The following is a 17,912-nucleotide window of genomic DNA, read 5'->3' as shown; positions in this document are numbered from 1 at the left end:
TCCACATATGCCGAAACCAGTCGCATCCACCCAAAAACTGGACCAGCCGTCCTTATTCCCGTCTCCAATGTCGGCAAATCCGTATTCGTACATGACGAACACCTGCTCGCATGTCTCGGCGGCCGAAGCAAACACCGCTATGAACATCAGTGGTTCCTTCTTCTGCGTCCCATATTAACTCCTGCTAAGCAGAATAGTACATCTCAGCTACCGTCGATGTCTCGCAGCCAGGAAGAATGCTTATCCAGCGAGTGCATAGAATATTGACCTTCGGATACCACGGCGGCCCGTCGTCGCGGCCTATTACCATTCTCGCGGGCCTAGCCTCTAGCCCCTTTAATGGTTCGTCGTTGCGTAGTGTCTATACCGCCTAGCGACGTACCTAGCCGATAGGTCGTGATCCCCAACGATATGACACCCACTCACTATTATGCCGGCTCACTTCCGACAGGATCAGGCTGCTTATAAGCGAGCTGACCGCGCGCACCTCGCCAGCAGAATGTGAGAGAACTGATGTGGCGATGTCTTTACAGCGCTCACGATGTTGCATACAGGCCGCTGTGGCGTTGCCTACCCCGCTCGGCGACGTCTAGAATCGACGTGCTGCGATAGGATGTGGATGGATCGTTTAAGAGTATGTGATGAGTATTAAGTAACGGTGATAGAGGTGATTGTGCAAGCTGCTCGGTCCCGTCGCATCCTTTGTGGGATACGATGTAGGCCCACCCGAATTCGTATGTTACTTATGTCGTTGAGAGATAGATGCAGTTTCTAGCAATACGCTAGGAATACACCCCCCAATTTATCCTGAGGCTGCATGATGTATGCAAGTACTATATAACCCTCGTCCAGATAAGATCGAATGCTCGCGAATGAACGTGGTGCCCCAGTAGGTATCATGTATAAGCCGTGGTTGAGATTCGGATAAATGGACTCTTGGCTTTTGCTTTTCCCAGGTCCAACTTCGGCGGCTCTGCGCAGAAATCATCCGGCCAACAAAGATATTGCTACGTAGCACAACGCGGTGAGGGATGTGAGGGACTATCTTGGCATCTTATAAATCGAAGAGGCTCTTCACATGTCGCATTTGTCATGGCCTTAGATCGTAATTTGATCTCCGAATTCGGTTGAAAAAAAAATTTGAATGCAAGAATTTCAAATTCTCCAATTCGAGCCGATCTCGTTGGATCAACGCACCGAATATGCGAAAGACTATATACAAGCTTAAGGTGTGCCCAACGATTATATAGGTGTGGACTCAATTGCCGTTATCTTCGTGAACCTTCGTGGATCTTCGTTACTTAATACGTAACATATTAGACATCCGAGAACGTATGATCGTGAACGCGACGATGTGGCTTCATCGACATCCTAAGTGCCGTGGACATCATCTAGGATGACTTAGTATACTCGAGAGTAGTTTGGTAGAACTTGTCTTCTAGTTAAGAGAATAGCACGTATGAACTTGAAGCGTCCCCAGGATACGCAGGACATAAGCAGATGGCCAATTAGAGCCAAAGTACCTCACCTCATTGGGAAAGCGTGGGAATGGTTCGCGATTTGATTGGGTATCGCAAAATGAGTGAAAGACAGCATAGTTCACAATAACTTCACTTAACAATCAGCATATAGCCTAGAGACCTAAGGCGTAAATAATAAGACTTAGACAATATCTGCTCCTTAATACTATAGCTTCAGGTATTGAACTATAGGTATTATATTATTAAAAGAAAGGTTGACATAATGTTAGACCGTATTGCCAAGTTGGAGTTGGTATCACCAGCTGCGCCCCTCGCACTATTTTCTAATAGCGAAACTTCGTCATCAGTTACATCGAACTCGCCTCCAATACTCATAATACAGTAAGCAATCTACCAAGCATCTCCTGGTATATATAACACGCCGCGCATATCTCGTCCATCTACAACTTCTGTCCCGTATGAACATCCTTTCGAAAAAGAAAAAAAAAAGGAATAACAGAAAACGCTGCGTAAAATGGTATGCAAACATGCTGCCCAAGTAAAAGCATTTTTTTTTCGTAAGCCGCGAGCCCAGCTCTAACACAACAACGCCGTTGCCCGCCGTCCCCGATACTATTATTAGTAGCATCATTAAGTTTGTTCTTTGAAGAACTAGTTATATGGTATGAGTCTAAGCTTTTATTTCTGCGTCTCTTTCTCGCTCTGCTTTCGCGAGATGTACACCTCGAGGCCTTCCTGGACCACGAAGAACGTCGCCTTCGCCTTGAGCTCTCGGCCCGGGTAGACCAGCTCGAACTCGAAGTCGCGGAGAAGGCGAGGGATCACCTTGTTAATCTCGAGTAGCGCTAGGTTCCGACCGATGCAGACGTGGGCACCACCACCAAACTATTATTGATGTTAGTATTTAGTGCACGGATGTTTCAAGGTTAGGTTCCTATGTAACATACCTGGAACATGTATCTCTCCATAACCTTGGCGTTTTCGGGGTCCTCGAGCCAGCGTTCCGGACGGAAGTAGTCGGCATCCTGGCCGAAGGTGGCCTTGTCGCGGTGCAGAACCCAGCCGTTGAGGGCGAGCCGTGTACCACCGGGAATGTGGCGGCCTTCGATCTCGATACCCTCCGGAGGCACGTATCGAGCAATGTTAACACCGACCGCGGGACGCATACGCATCGCCTCCTTCAGGCACGCCTGGAAGTATGGTAGGTTCTGAGCCTCAGTCCACTGGATGTTACCTTGCGCCGAGATCGTTCCATCACGTGCCGCCGTATCAATCTCCTCTACCAACCTTGCAAGCACCTTAGGGGCAGATAGGACGTGCCAGAAGAAGGATTGCATGGAAGAGGCAGTCGAGTCTGAGCCGGCGAAGCTGCATCCGTCATGTTAGCTAACCGGGCTCTTTATTTACTCTTGGCTTACTAGGAATAGGGGTAGGCGGGTAAGTATACTCACATAGCACCATGAGCCACGGCAAAGATGTCACCTTCGTGGAACTTTCTCTTGTCCTTTAGGTGGCCCTTAATTAAAGAAGATAAGAGGTCTTCACGACCATCGCCGCTAGCACCCTTGCCATCACGTTCAACTTCGAAGGGGCGACGCTTCTGCATTTCCTCGCGGGCAAAACGAGTGATAACCCCATTGTTGGGGTCGAAGGCAGGAATCCACCTCCAGAGCGGGTTCCTTCTTAGCAGGCAGTCAATCTCGGGGATCTGTCCAACGATACCATTGTACTTCTGGCTGTTGTCGATAGTCTTGATAGCGTTATCCTTGTCGACGCCAGCAGCTAAGAAGCCGAACGACCTTCCAAAGGCCACCTCACCGAGAACGTCAAAGGCGAAAAAGTGCAGCCAGTCGCCAAGGTTAACAATAGTGTTTCGACCGGGGAGACCAGCCTGTTGGAATCCGGGGATGGCAGTGTCAGGGCAGAACTGGTCGAGTCGACTAACGAGGAAGTCGATAGTGTCATCGATGAAAGGGCTGAGCTGGCGCATGGCGGCCATCGAGTACGGCACGTTGGCCACCTTCTTCTTCATGGCGTGCACATCCTCCCGAATCTCGGTGAAGATGTCCGGGTTCTCTGGCGGCGGGAAGACGGAGTAAAAGTCCGTCTTATAGAAACGCTTTCCGGCCGAGAGAACGTGACGAGCGACCGTTGGAGATGAAAAGGAGAGCTCGTTGGGTGCGATGCGCACGATGGGGCCGTACTTGCGGTGCAGTTCGATGTGGTGCATATGAGTTTGTTCCGAAATCGTGGACATGACTTTCCAGAGACGGGTGAAAGAGGCCACGAAGGGACCGGGATATTCGCGTAAAGGTGAAGCATAACGCTTATACAAAATCCGGAGGACGATGAAGAGTGGGATGAGGAGCGGCCATTGCGCTTTGAAAATTCCCCATGCTGTGAGGAGGATGGTCCTCGTCGGGGAGATCGTGACCTCGTCGGCGCTGCTCATGATGAAGAGCCTAATGTGGAAGATGGAATACAAAAATATTATATGGACAAGTCTAGAGAGACGCCTCTAGGCGATAGGAGTTATGCAAACAGGTCGTGTGGAGAACTTCCCTTGCTACACGCTACTCCTGTTGAAGGGGTCGTCGTTGGATTCAAATATAGGAAACAAAAATTAGATGACAGCAAGGCGAGTGATGTCAAGATGTTGCTGATGAAGTAATTGCTTAATCAGGCGAATTATTCAGAATCGTTAAGCAGACTTAAGGGTCCCCAACAATCTACGATCCCACCGTGGTCCAGATCTCCGGACAATTTAGATATATGAATTACTCGACAGTACCTTGCTGCGAGGTCGGGTAAATGATATAGAAGTTCTTCGACATCCCGCCTTGAATTACATGATGCGTGTTGTTCGCCCATATTGTAGCTTATTCAAGCTTATTAACCTCGGCGGACCCCGAGTTGACCAATCAGCGAATTGCCGAAGCCTCTGGTACGGTTCTTCCTTGCCGTCGATGAAAGAACTTCAGACAAGAGGGTCTGGACACCATGTGGAGAGTCTACGAGTTAACCTTGGAGAATTGCGGGGAGTATTCCACCATGGCAAGGATAACCAGCTGAAGACCCAAGGGTAACAGAAAGGGTGTTACTCGAGGACCAGAGGGATGTGTCGGCAACTGGAATGAGACCGGCTAGATCCTAACCTCCCACGAACATACTAACGAACATAACCCCCCGGGGGCGGTCGTATAGAAGTGTGATGAAACAAATGCCGGGAAAAGAACTACGTAAAACGTGGTATCTGAGCCCACACCCTCTCTAGCGAAGCTTGGCACCGAGACCGTGGTTATGGGTGGATAGATATTTTTAAATACCGCCAATCATCGTTCCTAAAAACGTCATCCGTTCAAGCCCGTACAACTTTATGGCAATCCGCTCACCTGGTTCGTTGGCAAAGGCCTGGTAGGGCCGGTAGAGACTACATAGATATTCTAACTACTGAAGTCACGCATACGGATCCGTAGATTTTGTATAGTCTTGTGACACACTGGCTTATCCCTACTTTACCTATGTTAGTAGGTATATCCTGAAGAGGCACAGATAAACCAAGATGCATATCTCACCGCGTCCAAAGTTCCCAACTGTAAACTCGTCAAATTTATATGGTAAAGATGAACGATATCAAAGACGAAACAATTCGTGGTATTAACGCACCGAACTAGGAATAAAACGTACGACTCAGAGTCGCAATACACCGTATCATTAATTGCATTGACGAGTAATTACACTTGGTATCATTCCGATCATCCCTTCCCCTTTCTTATCATCTGCTCGTAGCAATACATAGCACGCGCGTGAAAATCACAAACTAAGCTGACAATCACGTAGGGAGGGTATCAGTCATCCCACTGTTTGGCTTCGGCGCCCTCGGGTGGTAGAGTCTTGTACGTCTTGCTCTTGGCCTCAGCCCAGCTTGTGCTGAGCGATGTGCCGTTGCTCTCAACGTAGCTCTTCATCATGGCACGCCTCGTATCATCGTCTGCATCCTTGTAGAGCTTTTGGAAGAACGAGTTAACATCGGCATCCTCTTTGGACTCGTCATCCCCGTCGTCATCACCAATCCGATCCCAATTCACTGCTCCTTTCTTCGAGGAGGTAGGGTAGGCTGGGGCGCTACCGACGGTCTTTGTTGAATATGCCTTGCTAGTATTTGGAGTAGGCTTAGGTATAGCATCGCTAGCTTGCGTGGGGTTACTTTTGGGCTGAGTGGCGCCGCCCGCGCCCGCGCCCGCGCTCGCGCTCGTAGAAGACGATGTAGCCTCGGGTGCAGCATTCGGGATCTCTGAAGATGCATCGTGCCCATCCAGACCAACTGCAACCTTGCCCAAGAAAGCGCCGTACCAAGCTTTCAGGTCGGAACCACTATCTGGAAGTTCGAGGTCATCGGGATGATGATACCTAAAATAGTGTTAGCGTTTTAAGGTCCTAGCATACATAGTAAGCTCGACAGGATCGGATACGAACCCCAAACGAGAAATGAGTGTGGAGAATCTCTCGAACGAGGGGGGGATAATAGTGTTCCCCGCAATGTTAGTAAATCCATCGGAATCCTCCCGTTGCAGCATGGGCCATTTGCCTGGCGTTTCCTTTTTGAGGACTAGCTCGACTTTCATCGACTTAACTGTGTGCTTGGTTTCAGCAGGCTTGACCCTGCCCCAAAGGTGGAGCTGAAGGGAGTTAGAACCAGAGTCGGTATTTGAGATTGGTCCCATAACCACTTTCTGAGGCTGGGTGGACACGGTAAAACGATCCGCAGGCACATTCTTTACGAAGAAATCGGCATTGATGGTAGTGTCTGTCTGATAGAAACTCGATCTGATACTGTTCGCTGCGAAGGCGGTTGAAAACTTATTCCAGACTTTCTCCCAAGCGTCACGTTTTGCACCTTCATCGTGGCCTTCGTCTTGCGTGGATAGAACAGGACTGGCTGCAGTATCATGCCCATTAGATGGCTTGGGATATTTCGAGACGTTCACCTTCAAGCCGGGATGTCCAGCAGGTAAGCTCTCCAGCTTATTCAAGGCTTGCAGACGCCACGAATTTGCTTGATTTTTTAAGGAAGTGTTTTTCGAATTACCCGTACCACCCATAGCAGCAGCGATTTGTCGGTCCTTATCCGGCTTCTCGTCATTCTTAATGTCACTAGCACGCACGACGTAATCTCCATTTTCGCCAACCTTATCCTGCTGGCCGTCATCTTCGGTAGCCTTGGATTGCTCTAGCAGTCTGATAGCCCAAAAGGCACAGATATCAGCATCTGCATAGCGACCCATGCGGAAGAGGGTGATTGCTCGTCTAATCTGAGCCTCGATCATATAATCTCGATTAGCCCGCGAGAAGGCTACTTCCAAAGCTTGTTCGGCATCGTGCAAGGCGAGGTCGAAATCGTTAGTTCTTAAATACGCCTTGGAACGCTCGAGTAGCCAACGAGGTGCAGGGCGCTCTTTGAGAGCCTGGGATAACTTGTCGATTCCTTCTGTGTACTTGCCAGCGGCCACGGCTTTGGTGCCTTCGTCGGCAAGGGCGGCGGAGGACATTGTAGCAATCCCCGACTTGAAAAGAATATGGGTAATTTATTGAGGTAGTACTGGTTAAAGTGGAACGCGATGAGTGACGTTGATGCCAAAGATAACGCCTGTCTGCAACCGGACTTGGAAGATGGGTGGGGGGTTGTATCGAGGGTTGTTGTATTGAGTCTTAACTGAGTGGAATGTTCTAACGACGAGAGCTATAACGAGATTGAATCACACAAAAACTCCAGGTAACAGGTTATTTAAATACCTGGCAAATATTTTCGCTTGGTTTCAGGAGTAATCCTTTTCTAAGATATCTGAATTATAAAAGTTGTAATAAAGTTTGTTGATTGATTTTGCTTCAGTTTGCACAAAATGGCAAGTAATAATTAGGTCGGTTTACTTCAGCAAGAGCCAAAGCTTATCGTGGAAGCTACTAGTCATAGTGGGGTTTCCGCGATTCTGCTGGATCTATAGCTGAAAATGGTAGGCGGTATAAGGTTAAATCTAGGCTGCAAACTCACCGCTTAGTGCCCTGGGGTCTAGCCCAAAAGCTTCGTGCATCAAGGTCACCATAACTTACCCTAGGCGAAAGTAAAGCATCCGTAAAGCATCTTATTCACGACTCAAAATTTGGTCTTTCAGTTTACCAAATACTTATTTACTATGGTTATAGTTCAATTAAGCTTTAGGAATTATGTTATTAAAGATCTGGAGATCCACAATACTTTCGACCTGGACCTTCGAATTAATCAACGAACGAATCTAAATTAGTGGGTCATTCTATAATGTACGTAGGACCAACTACGTCAGTGCTATCGCGACGGGACGGATGACGTACGCGGCAGCTGTCATAACACGCCCAACGCCAAAGGTCCATGGGTAAGATTATTTGATGGATTTGTCGTCACAGAAAATCTAAAATATCATAAGTATGTGACATTAAGAATATTAAGATTAATTATTCTACCCAGTATACTTACCTACCCTATTACAGCGTCATCGTCCTTCACGACAGCAATTTTCACACGTCCTAGACTTACACACTAAACCTACACCTTATTATACTACCGACACCTTATTATACTACCGTCTCATTCGGGTACTTCGTCGCAAACATTCCGAGGGCTTTCATCGTAAAGGTGAACTTGTAGTTCGGGTATGAGATCATACAGCTCTTGTTGAATACGCCCTCGATCGCCTCTTGTTTCCATTCGCCGTTCGGTTGTTGTCTATCCATGATGAGTTTGATCCCCTTTTTCAGGGGTTTGATGTCTGGGTAATCCGCTTTCATGAGACCTATCAAAGCCCATGCTGTCATCACAACTTGCGATCCTGATGAGTGCTCGGTATATACCATTCTTTCGCAAGACTGCAAACTGTTAGCATATGTCCACGGGAAATTCAAAGAGCTTGATGACCATACACGGTAGCTTTCCGACCATCCTCCGTCCGCCCTCTGCTTGGAAATTAAGAAATCGCAACCTCTTTTCGAGTAAGGGCTATTGCTATAAGTTTCGCCGATGCTTTTCAAGCTTTCTAGGGCGAACATAGTCGCGTAGGTATAACATATGGCCCAATTTCCATACCATGATCCGTCTGGTTTTTGTAACGACTTGACCGCTTTGACTGATCGTCCAATAAACTCCTTAATCTCTTTGCTCCGATAATCAGGCCAGTGCTTCTGGAATAAGGAGAGCGCGGTAACTACCGCTGTCGTACACTCGACGTAATCGTATTCCACCATAATTTTACCGAAGACCTCTGCCGCGTTGAGCATCTCCATTAGTTCGCTCCCTCGCGTCGGCTCGTACGACGAGCAGGCGCCAGACTTGTTCTGGTAAGTAAGAAGAGTATCAACGGCGTCGAATATGCGTTGGTCTTCAAGAAGCTGGGGGTAGCCAGGAGTATGTTGCAGAAGGATGACCGACTTCAATGCCTCCGAAACACAGTCGCATACAGCATATCCCTGGTCCCTAGTACTAAAGGCCCACGCACCCTTTCGCTGCTGACGATAGCAGATATCTTGGTCTTTACAGTTCTCGCGTATCTGCTGATGATCAAGAAATATCAACGCCTTATTTAACATCGATCTCCAGCGAGGGTCTTGCTCGAGCCCCGCGTCCGTCGTGGCCTGTATCAGAAAAGAGGTATCCCAGCATTGAACGCCATTGGTGCCATTACAAAGCATACCATCGCTATTGACCCACATCGCATCTTCCAACCTTTCGATATGTCTCCTGACCGAGTACGCGCCTGGGCCGTCGCGGATGTAGCAAACGACGGTATTCATCGCCGCGTTCACCGGTGCCAAGTCTGCGAAGTCCGTGTTCGCATCTTCCATATCGATAAGTTTACTAACCCAATCTTGGGCCTTCTTAGCAAGTCCTTTGGTGCGGAGATACGGGTTCCAAATATTAACGAGGAACCAGTTGGCAGTGTTAAGAAGCCAGGATTTCGGATGGTAGTTGTCGACGGAACATATACTATTTCTGTTTCCGACCCAGTCGATCTTCTCCCACGGGTCCACGAATAACTCTTGTCTCAAGGCCCGAATGATATCGGTCTCCTCGCAGGACCATTTCTTGTCGTAGATGTAGCTCATAGGTAAGAAGACCTGGCGCATGTGGATCCACCACCTCCATGGAGCAAAAGGCACCCAGTCAGGTAGTAGCCATAGCTCCGAGGGTATAGGGTTGACGATATCCCATTTGCAAATACCCAGTACGCTTAACCAGAACTTGGCCCAATGGGGAGCGCATGTAGCTCCTCCAAGTTTGTGTAGCGTCCCTCGAGCCTTGACCATGACCGGATGTTCCGGGTCGAGACCGATAATGCGAAGAACGGTATAATTCAACGCGGTTCCAAAAACAGTGCTTTCTCCTTCTATATGCAAACCCCATCCTCCATCTTCTGGGTTTGCTCTGGCGAATAAATAGTTCTTTATCTCCGTCGCGGTATACCACGGGATCGGCGTCTTCGTTACATACCACGTAATCACAATACCTGGTAATAAAAACATGGGACCTCCATATTCGCAACCCCATTGACCAGAAGGCAACTGAAGCTTCTCAAAGAACGTCAAGCCGTTCACGACGGAATCGAGGGGTTTAGTTGGCTTTGGTAGAGTGGGGAGCCCCTGTAACAAATGCGACGGTCAGCCATGCCGCTCAAACGACGCCATTGCGCGATAGGAATATTCGGGATGATGGAAATCTTACAGTATCTAAACCAAGATACCACTTATCGGCATAACTCTGCGGCCACTTCTCTACAGTCGCGTCGTCTTCTAAGTAATGCCAAGTATGTCTCCCCTTTTCGTCTAACATGCGCCATCGCGTCAAGTCGGTCTTCTCTTCGAGTCTCGGGCGTTTCGTCGTTATTGTCGTTTTCGTCTCGAGGGTATCATCGCTAGCGCGTTTCTTAGACCGTGTCGTCACAACCATCTTTAGGGGATAGAGATATTAGCGATTGGAGATTGTTGTGGTTGAGCAGAAGGGTTGCAAGGGAGAGAATCGCAGGTATGTAAGCCTAACCAAAACTCAACAATTTCTAATGGTACCGCGGTGTAAGGGAAACTCATACGATACGTTACGCATCCACTCTATTTTCCCCTGTTCCGTACCGCCCATAAGGTGGGGGCTACCGGGGGGCTTAGCCGGAGCCATGCATCGAAGCTTAATTAATATAGGTTAGATAATTGACTAGATAGAAGATGATAAGAGAAATGATTTACATAAGATGCTGACTTACCTCAGGCGAGCTAATTCGAGATGCTATTATTCATAGTTTTCATGATCAAGGTAACCCCCTCCCCAAAAGAAATAGTTATTAGATAATATAGCCGTACGACCTACACTAATGTAAATAAATGTCTTAATGATATCTTATCCAGTCTTATCCAATCTTATCCAATCTTATCTCCAGCCAATTGAAATATGAGAGACTTCTGATTTGGTAATTTATACTGTCGAGCCCTAGTAGGAAAAAAACAAACTTTAGGCTGACTCATAAGTTCGGCCCACACAAAACGTTTAAACGTTTAGAAGACTTGGAATACATAAAACATCATCCCACCTTCTTTACGAGTCGTTTCTACATATCCACATCGTGTTCATAGTGTCCAGTATCCAATTATACGATTCTATAGGAACGAACATTTCAAGATGTCTAAAGGTCGTGTCTGTCTGTGAGTATTTTGCCTTATTAAGGAATTAATTATTGCTATTCGAACCTTAACTAACCGTCTACGTAGCGCCTACTCCGGAGGTCAGTGTCCCCGGTTATATCCCCGTTATCGGCTCTATTCGAGTCAAAGTAGCGTTGCTTGGTCTACGGACGAGGTCATCGTGAACATGACGGCGATGGCTATTCTGTCAATGCCTAGAATTAAACAGTCTTTACTAACCTTAGATATATATAGGCCTTGATACCTCAACCATCCTAGTATGGCTGATTTCTGAGGGCTATACCGTCGTCGTAAGTTTACTACATGGTATGACCTAAATACGACTCGAGTCTAATATATAATTAGTGCTTTTTAGCAGATGTTGGTCAGGAGGAAGATTGGGCTGCCGTCGAGAAGAAGGCTCTAAGCTTGGGTGCCGAGCGCATGATCATCGACGTATTTACATCCCTTTCTTTTACCCCTTTCTTTCACTACAATATTATACGTCCCATTAATATCGAAATGACTAACATTGGATTATGCAGAATCTCCAAGAGGAATTCGTGGAGAAGGTCATCCACAGAGCAATCCAATGCAATGCTATCTATGAGGATCGATGTGCGTAGTCTTTCTGTGATCTGAAGTATAGCCATTAACCTCTTTCTAGACCTCTTGGGTACCTCTCTAGCTCGCCCAATCATTGCGAAAGCCCAAGTTAAGGCAGCCATTGAGAACAACTGCGACGTATGTTAAAACCTCAATGTTCTATTCCGTGATATATCGAGCGGAGGACCTCTACTTGGTTTTTTTTAGCCTCGAACAGAGCATATCCGCCGTTATCCTCTTCCAGAGAGTCTAACAGAAAACACGCTAACCCATCATAATATACATAGTTCGTTTCGCACGGATGCACAGTAAGTACACCACTTTAGTACCCTATACTTCCGTTGTTCCATAGAGGCAAGAAAACTAATTCTCGACGTAGGGCAAAGGGTATTTACCCTCTATTTATCCCTGTCTATTTCGTCTGAGCTAATAAGCACAGCAACGACCAAGTTCGTTTCGAACTAGCCTTCGCGGCCTTGAGGCCCTCTCTGAAGGTCATCGCCCCCTGGCGACTACCAGAATTCTGCGCAAAATTCCGTATGCACCATCGCCTTTAAAATAATCTTAGAATCTAAAATTGATATACTAACAATCATTATAGAGTTAGTCTAAGACTTGGATGCTGTGTCTATGACCGAACCTGAACATCGAATACTGATACTTGTTTCTAGGGGCCGCGCAGATCTGCTTCGCTACGCAGCTGAGAAGAACATCCCCGTCGTACGTATTCCTCATTAGTCAAGAACAGTTTAATCTCGTGATAACGCTAACAGACTACAGAGCTCGACCCCGAAGGAGCCTTGGTCCAAGGACGGTAAGAGACCCATTAGCTTCAGTTCCCCTTACCTTTTAGATTATCCACAATGCAATTTCCATAAAACGCAGCTTAGCGAACCACTCGGGAATTCCAAGAAGCTAACCAGATCACATATAGACAACCTAGTGCATTGTTCGTACGAAGCTGGTATCCTCGAAGACCCCGACCACACCCCTCCGTAAGTTCATCTCCACCTTTAATCATATTTGATATCTAGGCGAAACTCGTTCAGAGGAAAGCTTGATACCTATCCACGTTGCTATTACCATCCTAAGCCGGAATTCATTTATCAATGATCTAAGCATAGATGACACTACTAATATTGTCGCCCTAGTAAGGAGTTATGGACCCGAACCGTGGATCCGCTTGATGCGCCCAACGAGCCAACTGATATCTCTATTCACTTTGAAGCGGGTATCCCGGTCAAGGTCGTCATTGCAGGCCAGGAGACTACCGGCAGTGTGGCCGTGTTCAAGCTCTTGAATAAGATAGGCCACGACAATGGCGTAGGCCGAATTGACATTGTTGAGAACCGCTTCAGTCAGTATTAGAACAGAAGGTGAATAGTAGATATGCTAATCTTACTGATCTTAGTCGGACTCAAGAGCCGTGGTTGCTACGATACACCAGGACTGTGAGTTATCCTTATCTCAACCCTTATTTTACTGTTAGACTCCCTCCTGATCAAGGCTTACCAAATATAATTTCGTAGCACTATTGCGCGACTCGCACATCTTGACCTCGAAGGTTTGGTCCTTGACGGCCGAGTCCGCGAACTGCGTGACCAGTTCGTGACGCATTCGTGGAGCCGTCTTCTCTACAACGGTCTCTACTTCAGCCCCGAGAGGGAATTCCTTGACAATTCTATTGTCTTCTCGTCCCAAAACACAACAGGTGTTGTGCGATTGAGAGCATACAAGGGAAATGTGAGTCTCCTGTATGGCTACTACTTGCCAAATAACTAACTCGGGCCATTAGGTATACGTGCTTGGCCGCTCCAGCAACGCCAGCAACCTTTACTCTGAAGAGTAAGCTGCTCCAAATATTTTCCTTTCCTCCCCTCTAGATACAAGAATCGCCTGGAGATTCGTGCTCCTACGATAGACTTGGCAGAATTGTGTTTTGCCTACGTTCCCCTATGGAATACCATAAGAAAGTTACTTACTCTGATCGTTTAGGGCCGCATCTATGGACTCTCTAGAGGGCTTTTCGCCCCAGGACACGACTGGCTTTATTGCTATCCAAGGTTAGTCCCTTTATTTCGTTAGGACTATTAAGGGTTCCTTCCTCTCGTTTGAGGACCGCCACGCTATCAGATCTCCGTAGAACAATTACTAACATCCTTTCTACAGCTATCCGCCTCAAGAAGTACGGCGAGCAGCGCGACAAGGACGGCAACCCCCTAACTCAGTCCTAGGTTACATAGCCGGTTCCTTTGACTAAATGGCCAGCGATAGCGTCTACTTCAAAAGACACAGATAAGCTGCTATTACTAGGTAGTGTCTAGTGCGTGCGTGTCCAACTCGGACATTTGATGAACTGGGGATAAATAAAATCCGTATCCAATGCTTTCTGTGCAGTCCCGTGCGTAAATCGGTATGATTCATCATAATTATGCTCCTTTCTTTATGTTAGAAGATTGATTGAAAGAATAAGAGCGGTGACAACGCTAAATCTATTAAAATTGAATCCTAGGAGTTGATTCATAGTAGGCGGGGATAGCCGTAATCTGCCCCTGGATTTGGGTTGCGATTACTAATAAAGTTGAGATATGTAAGCCATAAGGCTTAGGTAGGCCTTAAAAAGCTTCACATGTGCATCTAGGTACCCAGGTGGGTACTATATGTATGTCGGTGGCAGGAGTGATTGTCATAGTTATAATCCGGCAAGAGCAATCAGTAGATAACATAGTATAGACGCGGTTCATTTTTAAGCCACAGTAGAGATAGCTGAGAGAACTGAAATATCTCTTCATTTACACCACGTTTCACCACAATGGACAGGCAATCAGATAGTATCGTCACGTTTGGTGGAGATGCTACACGAAATGCGCAAGCTGGGGCTGTTCTAGTTAAGATTGAAAATATTCTAGAAAGAATTATTGACGCGCTTAGCGAGAATCGAGTTCTCGATATTCCTCTACGTAATCGCCGTACAGGCAATGAAACTCTCATCCGGTTCCCAGCAAGTACGGAGACAGAGGCAAAAAGATTTAGTAAGTTCATACCGCGCAAAGAGCCTTGCATCTCATCTCTAGGTCCTCTGAAGATGTTAATTCCTTATTTCCAGCATGTGTTCTTCAAGTTCTTCATCTGTGCTATGAAGCAATCATTTCTGACCACGTCGTTACGAAAAGGTCTGTTTATTTCTTTACCTGAGGCTCTCCGCCACATAAATGAGTCTGACATATCAAGTACGATTACTAAATAATCGTAGGAATATATACTATCAGAATCCAGATCTCTTCGGCAGCCAGCAGTACGTCGATAATCTCGTCGACGATATCGCCTTTACATTCGGAGTTGGTAGAGACGCATTGAGTGTTGTATGTATCCTTCAAGTGAAGTCCGAACGAGTTTAAGGGTTAAGTATCGAAGCAGGTTGCTGCATATAAAGGCTTGATTGCAGGGGGCGTTATTATCACGTTAAAGGACCACTCCGTTCTTGACTGCAGCTCTGATAATAATGTGAGGGTCGAAATGCACTGCGAGGGATGCTTCGACTAGCTAGCTAATAGATCTCATTAGGGTACCCTAATTCCGCATGCTGATGCTATTCGTCGAATTGACATTGGTGAAACGAAATGGATCATGATTATCGAAAAAGAGGTAAGTCCCCTTATTTAAATATTCGTTGAAAATTCTCTGACGTTCTTACGAGGCCACATTTCGTGGACTGGCCGCGTCTGGATACTACGGGCTATCTGACGCGGGTATAGGAGTTCTTGTTACAGTAAGGCATCACATTTAAAGCGCAGTATTTTATGATCTTTGCTGATGCTAGTATTCCAAGGGGAAAGGCTATCCGGACCTGGTGACGCGACAATTCCTTCACCTTCTGCACTCATCTTTCCCTCAAGTTCCCATTTACGCGCTCGTTGACTTTGACCCTAGCGGTATTGCCATCATGCTTACCTACAAATGGGGCAGCCAGGGACTCGGTCATGAGGAAAACGTGACAATACCGGAGATCTTATGGCTCGGGCCAAAGAGCTGTGATATTCTAAGCCACACTCGCTACTCACATTCGTTTCATACCAATCCATCTGATGATTTCACTCCCCAGTCCAGTCAGGATTCATCCTCGCCTACTTCACCACCTAGTATTTCCGTTTTCACAATTCCGGTAGAAGTCACTACTCACCTCAGTACTTCCGACAGACGGAAAGCGGTTGGTCTCTTACGCAGACTGGATAGCCACCCTGTTGAAAGCGCACATGAGCTAAGCTTGGCGCACGAGCTGCAGCTAATGCTCATGCTGAATATTAAAGCCGAGATACAAGCGGTGGATGATTCAGGGGACATGACAAGCTGGTTGGATGAGAAGCTAACAAACTATCACCAATAAATCCTGTGATATAAAGGCGCTTTTTAGGAAGGAATATTTTACCCCCCTAATGTCGGCTGCACTCTTAAGTTTTTAGGGCATCACGTGACTCCATGACCCAATTTGCGAGGTACTAGTGTACATATGTACATGCCCAACTCAACGCTATCGTGAAAAAGACATTGCTACTAGAAATTCACCCAAGTCTTAAATTTCTGACTATATTACCATACAGAATTTGAAAGCCGTCTTCGAAAATTCTCAGGTTCTAAATTTCATACGAAATTTATCTAATTCGCCCACAAAAAAGGCAGCATCTATACTAAAGCAACTAAAAATTTTCATCCCGCTCTCCCATTCACCACTCATACCAAAAGCACGGACCAGGGAAAAAATACCCGGATGTCTATGCTGGTTTGGGATTAAAAGATTTAGATAATTACAGAAGGGAAAATTAAAAGAAGTAAAATGGCACCTAAGTTATCGGAAGATGAGATTGATGATCTCATTTACTTAGCCCGCACCGGCGACGATGTAGAGCTCACGGGGATGGTTCAGGAGCTTGCTGATCGGGAGGGTGCTACACGGGCCGAGATCATAGCAGCGGCTAGGGATGACGGCAAGGCGACCTGCTTGCATATGGCGGCAGCAAATGGTCATGCGAGTAAGTTGAAGACTACGCATTTTTAATATTTATACGTCATCAATTTATTACAATCATTTATGGGAGATTCCTCTTATTAATATCGGACTAGAAACTGTCACTTTGATACTCTCACACTTCCCTGCTCCTTCTAAATCATCCAAGGAAGCAGAAGCAGCACCTCCGTCATCTTCAGACGAAGTATCACCATCTACAAGCACGGAAACGGAGGTACCTTACATCAACTTACAGAACTCGTTCGGAAACACAGCCCTGCATTGGGCATGTTTAGGGGGTCATCTTGACGTCGTTAAACTTCTCCTATCGCGAGGGGCTTCGCCTACTGCGGCTAACGACAAGGACCAGATTCCGTTGGACTTGGCGGCCTTCAATAGCCATATGCACGTTGTTGATTACTTTCTCTCTCAGAGTAAGGACCTCGAAGGCGATAATGCTAAGGAAGGCGGACTAGAGAAGGGCACACAAGACGTGCAGATGGCGGATGATGATGGTGCAGCGGAGGATGGAAAAGCAGGGGGCTCAGCAGATGGTAGATAGGCTCTGACTGGGACTATAAAGTCTGAATTACATCAAAAGAGTTAAATATCGTCAAATCCAATACGAAGTCTCTTTAAGGGGCATACGTGCTCCATATTTAGCGGATAGACATCAGTGTCCGCAGACAGAGTTTATCCCTTTAGAGACCCTATCTTCTGTTAGATGTATAAGAGGCTCGTGATGGTTCCTGGGGGCCTTGTTCGAAAATGTCTCCCCGACTTGCGTGGTGTTTGCGACTGTTCTCAGGTAATTCTTGGAGCTCTACCCCTGATAAAACATATTGCTTCTGACTGGGTAAGTCCTACGAATCATGAATTCCCGACGCTAAATCTGTTGACGTGATATACCATCAATGCTGCGCAACCAAATGGAAAGTATAACACTGCTTTTAACTTTCTACCCTTAGAACAGTTGTAAGATGTAGGAAGTACGTGGCTTAATATTGAAAGAGTACGGTTCGACACGATGGTGGATCGCCGTGTTCCCGTTAGACCGGCGATAAGATAATGTAAAAGCGCGATTACGATTTCTTACAGCTTACTAATTTTAGATACCGCTAAGGAAAAAA

At 46.7% G+C, this 17,912-nt stretch overlaps 6 protein-coding genes across 6 annotated transcripts; 3 read left to right on the top strand and 3 right to left on the bottom strand.

The window, feature by feature from the left end:
• Window positions 1–2,012: 2,012 nt before the first annotated feature.
• F5Y00DRAFT_75069 (cytochrome P450) lies at window positions 2,013–4,131 on the bottom strand. Its single transcript, XM_048014107.1, has 3 exons — window positions 2,933–4,131; window positions 2,429–2,849; window positions 2,013–2,366 (listed from the first exon to the last, which is right to left on the bottom strand). Exons 1-3 carry the CDS (start codon window positions 3,931–3,933, stop codon window positions 2,160–2,162), a joined length of 1,629 nt encoding a protein of 542 aa, XP_047865107.1. The 5' UTR covers window positions 3,934–4,131; the 3' UTR covers window positions 2,013–2,159.
• An 802-nt stretch (window positions 4,132–4,933) lies between these two features.
• F5Y00DRAFT_236741 (SGS-domain-containing protein) lies at window positions 4,934–7,400 on the bottom strand. Its single transcript, XM_048007743.1, has 2 exons — window positions 5,958–7,400; window positions 4,934–5,891 (listed from the first exon to the last, which is right to left on the bottom strand). The coding sequence occupies exons 1-2, from the start codon at window positions 7,028–7,030 to the stop codon at window positions 5,330–5,332; spliced, it is 1,635 nt and encodes a 544-aa protein (XP_047865106.1). The 5' UTR covers window positions 7,031–7,400; the 3' UTR covers window positions 4,934–5,329.
• A 530-nt stretch (window positions 7,401–7,930) lies between these two features.
• Window positions 7,931–10,821, bottom strand: F5Y00DRAFT_236738 (terpene synthase). The gene is made up of 5 exons (XM_048007742.1): window positions 10,760–10,821; window positions 10,592–10,683; window positions 10,228–10,452; window positions 8,433–10,145; window positions 7,931–8,378 (listed from the first exon to the last, which is right to left on the bottom strand). Exons 3-5 carry the CDS (start codon window positions 10,450–10,452, stop codon window positions 8,088–8,090), a joined length of 2,229 nt encoding a protein of 742 aa, XP_047865105.1. The 5' UTR covers window positions 10,592–10,683; window positions 10,760–10,821; the 3' UTR covers window positions 7,931–8,087.
• A 37-nt stretch (window positions 10,822–10,858) lies between these two features.
• Window positions 10,859–14,163, top strand: F5Y00DRAFT_236734 (argininosuccinate synthase). The gene is made up of 16 exons (XM_048007741.1): window positions 10,859–11,191; window positions 11,430–11,485; window positions 11,541–11,630; window positions 11,720–11,792; window positions 11,842–11,918; window positions 12,068–12,088; window positions 12,215–12,317; window position 12,382; window positions 12,452–12,504; window positions 12,715–12,775; window positions 12,932–13,137; window positions 13,192–13,231; window positions 13,310–13,523; window positions 13,576–13,625; window positions 13,776–13,843; window positions 13,950–14,163. The coding sequence occupies exons 1-16, from the start codon at window positions 11,173–11,175 to the stop codon at window positions 14,012–14,014; spliced, it is 1,197 nt and encodes a 398-aa protein (XP_047865104.1). The 5' UTR covers window positions 10,859–11,172; the 3' UTR covers window positions 14,015–14,163.
• A 295-nt stretch (window positions 14,164–14,458) lies between these two features.
• Window positions 14,459–16,164, top strand: F5Y00DRAFT_269791 (DNA topoisomerase IV, alpha subunit; the record flags this gene model as incomplete). The annotated part of the gene is made up of 7 exons (XM_048012506.1): window positions 14,459–14,812; window positions 14,887–14,953; window positions 15,034–15,142; window positions 15,198–15,284; window positions 15,345–15,425; window positions 15,478–15,549; window positions 15,610–16,164. The coding sequence occupies exons 1-7, from the start codon at window positions 14,593–14,595 to the stop codon at window positions 16,162–16,164; spliced, it is 1,191 nt and encodes a 396-aa protein (XP_047865103.1). The 5' UTR covers window positions 14,459–14,592.
• A 149-nt stretch (window positions 16,165–16,313) lies between these two features.
• Window positions 16,314–17,762, top strand: F5Y00DRAFT_236729 (ankyrin; the record flags this gene model as incomplete). Its single annotated transcript, XM_048007740.1, has 2 exons — window positions 16,314–16,807; window positions 16,899–17,762. Coding segments are annotated over exons 1-2 (638 nt in total), but the record flags the coding sequence as incomplete, so codon positions are not given.
• Window positions 17,763–17,912: the final 150 nt, after the last annotated feature.

This window comes from Daldinia vernicosa, assembly GCF_022497035.1.
Source record: "Daldinia vernicosa strain CBS 139.73 unplaced genomic scaffold F5Y00scaffold_22, whole genome shotgun sequence".
NCBI classification, from domain to species: Eukaryota; Fungi; Ascomycota; class Sordariomycetes; order Xylariales; family Hypoxylaceae; genus Daldinia; species Daldinia vernicosa.
This window is presented reverse-complemented; position numbering and strand designations above follow the sequence as displayed.

Bases quoted from the DNA above. Each gene is read 5' to 3' on its own strand.
- F5Y00DRAFT_236741 (XM_048007743.1), bottom strand. From the start codon at position 7,030: ATGTCCTCCGCCGCCCTTGCCGACGAAGGCACCAAAGCCGTGGCCGCT. The intron at 5,892-5,957 runs GTTCGTATCCGA...ACACTATTTTAG, and splicing joins ACACTCATTTCTCGTTTGGG to GTATCATCATCCCGATGACC.
- F5Y00DRAFT_75069 (XM_048014107.1), bottom strand. From the start codon at position 3,933: ATGAGCAGCGCCGACGAGGTCACGATCTCCCCGACGAGGACCATCCTC. The intron at 2,850-2,932 runs GTGAGTATACTT...TGACGGATGCAG, and splicing joins GCCGTGGCTCATGGTGCTAT to CTTCGCCGGCTCAGACTCGA. The intron at 2,367-2,428 runs GTATGTTACATA...CATCAATAATAG, and splicing joins TGGAGAGATACATGTTCCAG to TTTGGTGGTGGTGCCCACGT.
- F5Y00DRAFT_236734 (XM_048007741.1), top strand. The intron at 12,505-12,714 runs GTATTCCTCATT...GATCACATATAG, and splicing joins GAAGAACATCCCCGTCGTAC to ACAACCTAGTGCATTGTTCG. The intron at 13,626-13,775 runs GTAAGCTGCTCC...CTGATCGTTTAG, and splicing joins AGCAACCTTTACTCTGAAGA to GGCCGCATCTATGGACTCTC.
- F5Y00DRAFT_236738 (XM_048007742.1), bottom strand. From the start codon at position 10,452: ATGGTTGTGACGACACGGTCTAAGAAACGCGCTAGCGATGATACCCTC. The intron at 10,146-10,227 runs GTAAGATTTCCA...CATTTGTTACAG, and splicing joins GGTATCTTGGTTTAGATACT to GGGCTCCCCACTCTACCAAA. The intron at 8,379-8,432 runs GTATGGTCATCA...AACAGTTTGCAG, and splicing joins GATGGTCGGAAAGCTACCGT to TCTTGCGAAAGAATGGTATA.